Source organism: Notechis scutatus, chromosome 6 (genome assembly GCF_049901735.1).
Source record: "Notechis scutatus isolate UNSWTSFEM ecotype Mainland chromosome 6, rNotScu1.2, whole genome shotgun sequence".
In the NCBI taxonomy this organism is placed as follows: Eukaryota; Metazoa; Chordata; class Lepidosauria; order Squamata; family Elapidae; genus Notechis; species Notechis scutatus.
The window spans coordinates 48944874-48952229 of NC_142014.1; the positions used below are offsets into that span (position 1 = coordinate 48944874).

Genomic DNA, 7356 nt, shown 5'->3' on the forward strand with positions numbered 1-7356 from the left:
GAGATGAAAAGAAAAATAGATCCTAGGCTTTGGAATGCAATATGAAAAATATGCATATTATTAGGCATCCTGAACTACCAGGATGACCTATCCTACAGCTTCAAATAGGGTGAGTGTGCTCCAGTACTTTCTCTTCAATGTTGCAATATGGTGGGATCTCAGACACATTTTTCATGATAGCCCCAACCCTTTTGAAAGATCTCCCCTTTGAGATTCAGAGGGCTCCCACCTGATTAGTTTTCTGAAGCTAATGAATGAAGGTTTGGTTCTTTACCCAGGCATTAGGTTAGATGGAAATGAGACCAGCAAATCTAAACGTAAAGTTGTTTGGATGTTGTGGCATATAAATATGTTGTGAGACTCTTATAGAAATGTATTGCTATATTAGCTATTGAGTGTCATTGTGAGCTGCCTGGGATTATCATGTATAAGGTGATCATATAAGTTTCCTCAGTAAATAAATACAGGTTAATCCCAGTATACATTTGGTAAAGCGCACAGGATGAATTGCTAGAGATCAAAGCAGAGAGTAATATTTAAGTCAAACTATTTGTATCTTTTAGTTGTATACAATAATAGACTACAATTCCTATCACAGTAGTCTCAGCATTTCACAGGGGTGGGAGGGGAAGGAACTGTAATTCAACACATCTTATATATATGGTAAGGCAAGATTACTATGAATTAAGATTACTGCTCTGAAGTACAATATTTGAGGCTTCCTACACCGGGTAGATTTTGCCCATCTGGTACAAACAGGCTGAGAGAACTTGATGAGGTTACCTTCTTAGATGTCAGGTGAAAATCTAGAGGAAGACCTTTTCAGCGCGAGCCCCTTAATCTGCAACATTTTATCATTTGGACTGAAGAAGACTATTGACATTATGGCCTACTAATGAGGCTATAAAGGTAATCCTGTCTTGTATAATAGATTCCAGACAAGTGCTCAGGTCTAGTTTGCTAAGGAATGCAAACTAGAAGTATATTTTTATAAATTTATGTTGTGATTGTTAGATCATTGTTTTATTATTTTGTTGTTTCTATTAGATCATGATCTGCTGATGGAGGTAGCATAAAAACGATGGTAATAAAGAAGTAAATATGAATAGATTCTATTTTCTACTAAAGTTATTAAGCACAAGGAAATATTAATTATTTATAGAAAACTTCTGTATCTGGATATGTGGCATTTAGTTTGCTTTATTGCCACTGCATCTCGTACAATGAAATTGAATCCTTCACTTTCTATACAATTGAATTGAGAACCCCTGATGCTGCATTAGTATTACACCATACAGTAGAATTCAATATAGTTACTGGGCTGGGATAGAACCTGTTTTTCAGCCTATTTGTCCTTGTTTTTATTGTCCTGTGCTGTCTGACAGATGGTAATAGTTCAAAAAAAGGATGCCTAGGATGAGTTGGATCTTTAAGAATGTTTTGAACTTTCTTAAGGCAGTGGGAGCTATAAAGCTCTTCCAAGGAGGGGAGAGGTCAACCAATGATCCTCTGAGAAATGATGTTGACTCTCTGGAGTGCTGTCCTATCTGCCACTGTGCAATTGGCAAACTATACATAGGCGCAGTAAGTTAAAATGCTCTCTATAGTGCAGCAGTAGAAGATCACCAGCAATTTGTCATTCAGTTGTTGTTTCCTGAGAAGTCTCAGGTAGTAAAATCTCTGCTAGGCTCTTTTGATCAGTGCTGCAATGTGAGCATCAGGTCCTCTTTTATGATAAGACCCAAAAACTTAAAACTGACCACTTGGTCCACTTGCTCTCCCTTGATAATCAAGGGCTGGATGTCTGATCTATTATTTTGTAGTCCACCATAAGATCCTTTGTCTTATTGGTGTTAAGGACCAAGTTATTGTTTCCACACCATGAAAGCCACCGATCTCGGTAGACTCATCCCACCACCACCCCAGAAATGAGTCCCACCACTGTTGTATCTTCTGCAAATTTAATAATAGTATTACTGGCGTGAGTGGGAATGCAGTCATGTACATACAGAGTATAGAGTAAAGGACTCAACACACAACCCTGTAATGTACAATGTTAAGAATAAGGGCTGGGGAGGTATGATTATCTAATCTGGCCCCCTGAGAGCGGCCAAACAGGAAATCCATAATCCAAAGGCAGATTGAATAAGAAAGCCCAAGGTCCATAAGTTTAGACATTAATCTATGTGGAAGAATTGTGTTAAATGCAGAACTAAATCTACAAAAAGCAACCTCACATAGCCCCACTGCAATTCATATCCATTTGAATAGGAGAATGACTACAAATATTCTTTAATTTAATCTACAATTTTGGGATTAATACATTTGGATTTTATAAACTGCACAGATTTATAAATTGAATGTAAAAAATGTAATGTGGAGAAAATACTGCACAGATAATGAAAGGAAGTGCACACTGTATATTTTAAATAATTGTTATGGTATCTATTACCTAGGCAAATGCAATTTAAATTCATATGAGGAAATATCCAATAGGAGAGGATTAGTTATCTATGCTATACTCCCTTTAACAAATAAATTGATTATATAGCTTAGAATCAGCATTGTTTGAAGTGCATACAAGCCCTGTAATTAATTAATTAGATATTAGAAGAATATAAAAAAACTGAAGGTTAAACATACTGAGTTGTAATTTTCACTGGTTAATTGTTCTATGTACTGCTTGTCCTTATTTGACTCTTCGGACATAATCTTCTGAACCCAGGCCCTTTATTTTTCCTCCACAGACTGAAACACAATCAAAATCAATCAATCATTATATTAAACACTGCAAATATACAACCTCCTTTGTTTTTATTTCTAAAAATGTGTTAGTTAAGCTATTGAAAGCTTTCAGTATAGTAGTATAACATATTGTAAAAACAAATAAAATTATTAAAAATTAAAGATTAAAAATGCAATTTAAAGAAGCAACAATTAAAATTGAAACAGACTAATTAAAAGTACTACATATCAGATGAAGTTCTAGAAATTAAAAAGCTCTAGGCTGAAACAGATGCTACATGGACAATTCTGGAAACAGCATTCCTTATCTTGGAGTACCTACTTCAAATGACCCACCCCAAGTAGGCACCTGAAACATTGGGAGTAGCAGAGGTGGTTCAGCAGGTTCTGACCAGTTCTGGAGAACCAGTAGCAGAATTTTTGAGTAGTTTGGAGAACCAGTGGTAACATTCCCCCAGGAGTGGGGAGTGAATGGAGATTTTACAGTATCCTTTCCCTGGAGTGGGATGGGAATAGAGATTTTACAGTATCCTTCCCCTGCCATGCCCACCAAGCCACGGCCACAGAACTGATAGTAAAAAAATTTGAATCCCACCACTGAGGAGTAGGGCCTTACTTTATGAACTCAGGACTTAAAAAGGAATACATGTTGCAGATATTCTTCCACATAGTACAGCCCCAAGACATAATCGTACTGGAAGAAAACTGGGAACCAGTAAGTATAATATGTACTGTCATTACCATGATAACACACAATTCTATCTTATTTTGTACCAACCTAAATATTTTGCATAAATATCCAGATAGCCCCATGAACAATCTTGTAATATCCTTAAGAGTTGTCTGTTATATTCCCCACCAAAAATATTAATAATTTTCAGTCACTTGGATTTTTTGGTGTTGATAGTAATTTGAATTATAGTTTTAGTTCTATCCTTAAATCATATAGGTTTTCCCTCACTCTTATGGAATATTCTCACTTTATTTAAATATTTCATTATTACTATATTAATGGGTTTATAATTGAGGAAAGCACATTTTTCATTTATTCGATTAGGCCACATGTGACTTTTTAAATTATAATTTATTTTTATGTTTACTTTTTTGTCATTTTGCCATCTTTACCCTTCTTTTTGTTTCCTTATTTTTAATGTTTTAAATAATCTGTAAATTGCTCAGATTTTTATTTTTAATGTTTTAAATAATCTGTAAATTGCTCAGAGTTTTTGGGAGTCAGCCAGCATATACAGGTAATAAATTATTACAAAATTATTATTTTATGCCATGTGAGGTCTACAAAAATGTATCCATAGAAACAGAAAAGTATGACAAAGTGACTGCCTCTACTGTACCACATTTCCTGTCTGGTAAAATTTCTTAAAATCTACTATATAATGCTTTCAAACCTCAACTTTTAAATATATTTGTAAAGAAAAAGCTAGTAATTTCCATTGTCTCTCAGTAATGTTATCCTTTGACAGCAAGACATAAATCAAGAATAATGATCCACTGAAGGTGTAACCAACTAGAAAATCTAAGGATTTAGGGCTGCCAGTCTTGTGGTTACTTCATATATTTATACTGGTTGAGGATGAGAAAAGGACGTTGTCATGAAGAAAAAAGAGGTTGTTGTGCTGATGTAGGTGCAGTTGGGGCAAGGTCCTGTGACAGCTAAGCCCAACAGAGTCTTGGGTACTTCAAAGATGGACTTTGCTTAAGCTACAGTTAGAAGGCAGGCAGAGAAGCATCTGAGAAGGGTGGATACTTTTTAAAAGAGCATTCCAGCTTTAAAGAGCCATGTTATTCAGCCTAAAATACATGATTGTATCTGCAAGCAATTATTCTGCTTGAAAAAAAAGTATTTTGGCACAAGGATGGGTATATACAATGACGGATTAAGCCTCACTGGTGCCCTAAGCACTGACAAATCTTGGTGCTCCCCTCCTTTGTACATACTGTACAAACGAAGCCATATTTTCAACTTTGTGGTGCCCCCTTTGGGCCTGGTGCCCTAAGCATGTGCTTAGTCTGCTTAATGGTTAATACACCACTGGGTATATAATTCTCCCATCTGAAATATAACCCTTAGTTTAATTCCTCAGCTTGTGACAGCTGATAAAAGCTGTGATTTAAACTAAAAAATCAACACAGATTGCAATTCTGTTCCTAGTGCTCATCAAAACATTATGTGGGTCCTTGTTGCTCTCTCGAGCCCTTCCTTGTTTTCTTTCATTACCAAGTTCAAGTTCAAACCTTTATTGTCAGAGTACAACATGTGTACAATGATTTGCCACACCCAAATAGATAACATCTTCAGTGCTAGAAGGGAGTTGGATTTTTCTCAATTTATATACTAATGGCTTGTCCTGTCAGTGTGGGTGGAAGTGTTCTTGGTGGTTCCTTCATTAGGCTTTTGTTTACTGTTAGCTTGTTTATCAGAGTTTGTAGTTCCTAGTTGGGCAATGAAACATCTGCAGGAAAACAACCAATCTCAGAGGCACCAAGGACATCACAGTTCAACTGTGAGGTACAAATATTCTTCTCTATCAAAAGCAATATGCAGATGCATACTTTAAGGAAATGTTTCTCAATCTAAGTAACTTTAAGATATGTGGACTTCAGAGTTTCCCAGGAAATTCTGGGAATTTTAAGTTCACACTTCTTAAAGTTGCAAGACTGAGCAACACTTCTCTAAGGTTTTCCTCTTTAATAAATCATCAACTCTGCAAAAATGCCAGTTAAAAAATTTCTAGGTAATTTCTGCTAGATGGAGATTGATCCAATTAAATAGATGGGATTTATTACATCAAAATGGGGGGTTTTCAGCAGGTCAATAACTGTAATTATTTCAGGAGTCCTAGAGAAAATCCAAAGTGCAACTTGAAGGCATCACAAGTCCTATTTGGTTGAACGTGGAAGATTATGGCCCACAATTCAGTAGATGAGTCTGGAAATTATCTCAGATCATAATCCATCAAACAGATCCTCCCTCCCCATCTCACTTGCATTCTGAAGAATTCAAAATCTTCCATTGCTATTAGTTGACAATCTGCTTGGCTTCATAGAGCTATCGCCTTTACGTGGGGGGATTGGAATCCACAGCCTGCTGTGCTTTTATTTATTTATTTTATTTTATTTATTTTGTCAAGCAATTATAAGATAACAGGCATAAGTATAAACATAGTTATGGATACATGAAATGGATACATATAAGAAAAATAAAAAAGAAACAATAGGACAGGGACAGTAGGCACGTTGGTGCACTTATGCACGCCCCCTACAGACCTCTTAGGAAAGGGGTGAGGTCAATAGTAGACAGTCTAAGGTTACAGTTTTTGGGGTTTGGGGAAGAAACCACAGACTCAGGTAGAGTCGTATTTCCTGCAATCAAGTTTGGTGCGGTTTACCTTGAGTTTGTATCTATTGTTTGCTCTTGTATTGTTATGGCTGAAGCTGAAGTATTTATTGACAGGTAGGACATTGCAATGTATAATTTTATATACTATACTTAGATCGGACCGAAGGCGGCGTAGTTGTAGGTTTTCTAGGTCTAGAATTTCAAGTCTGGTGGCATAAGGTATTTTGCAATTTTCCGTTACCTCCCGCTCATTTAGAATCATTCGAGCTCAGCGTTGCACACTTCCACCGTGCTCTCTTCCCTCACCTTTGTATGAACGCGTGGCTGCTGATTCCCGAGTGCCGGGGAAAGAAGGGGAATCCCTAACCTCGCATGGCTAAATTTCAGTTTCGACCTCAGCATCCAGCCCGCAGCAATGTCAAACCGCTGCGCTGCCAGGGCGTGGCCTCGGCACCCTCTCGTGGCCTGTGATGGCGGCGGCGGCGGCGGCGGCGGCGGCGGCCGTGAATTCCAACGAGGAGACGTTGCTATAGCAACCCCAAGCGAGCCGGTTCTTTCCTAGAATCGTTCGCCTTTTCCGCTCCTTCTCCCGGGAGGCGCTTTGGTTTTATGGAAAGGCAGCCCTGCTTTCGCGGCAGGAGAGGCGAGAAATAGATGCCTCCGCTTTCCCCCCGAAAACGGGCGTAGGACTCGAAGCAGAAAAGGAGAAAAAAGAGGAATATTTAGCTATCTTTTTCTTAATCGGCTTACACTCTTTGGTTGCACTGCGCCCTGTTCTCAACTCTGCTACTTACAGGGAGGGGGAGTTGGTGAAATCGCTTCCCAGAAGCACAAAGGGGGAAAAGATTGCCGAGAAGCGCGCTTACCTGCATGGTGGCATTGTGAAGATTGTGCGTTTCCCTCCCAGCCTTCATATCCTGGGAAGATCCGGCCGAGATTGACAAAAATTCATCTCAGCTCTGAATTCCCATGCAGCAAAAAGCAGAGGGTTGTAGTTGTCCGCATTTCTGCACACTGACATAATCGGCCACCTGTACAAGTACAGAGCCTGTCATTTGAACAGGTACATTAACCAAAAATTTATGGGAGAAAAAAAATGGGTATATATGTATTTTGGTTCTGACTTTGGAAGCATTTGGCATGTCTGCACTGCCAATTGTACTGTCAATTATATACCTATAAGTGCATCATATGTGACATAATTTTTAGAATATGTAAGAAATTTGAACCAGCCCACAAACTGTCATTTCCCA

The 7356-nt window shown here is 38.0% G+C and overlaps 1 protein-coding gene across 1 annotated transcript in view; it reads right to left on the minus strand.

The window, feature by feature from the left end:
• The window catches only part of AGBL3 (AGBL carboxypeptidase 3), a 39178-nt gene extending 32128 nt beyond the window's left edge, over positions 1-7050 (minus strand). The window contains exons 1-2 of the mRNA XM_087968187.1: positions 6970-7050; positions 2644-2748 (exon numbers count right to left, since the gene is read on the minus strand). Of these exons, the coding sequence (XP_087824313.1) occupies positions 2644-2709 (66 nt within the window). The 5' untranslated portion in view covers positions 2710-2748; positions 6970-7050. The remainder of the gene's footprint in view (positions 1-2643; positions 2749-6969) is intronic.
• Positions 7051-7356: the final 306 nt, after the last annotated feature.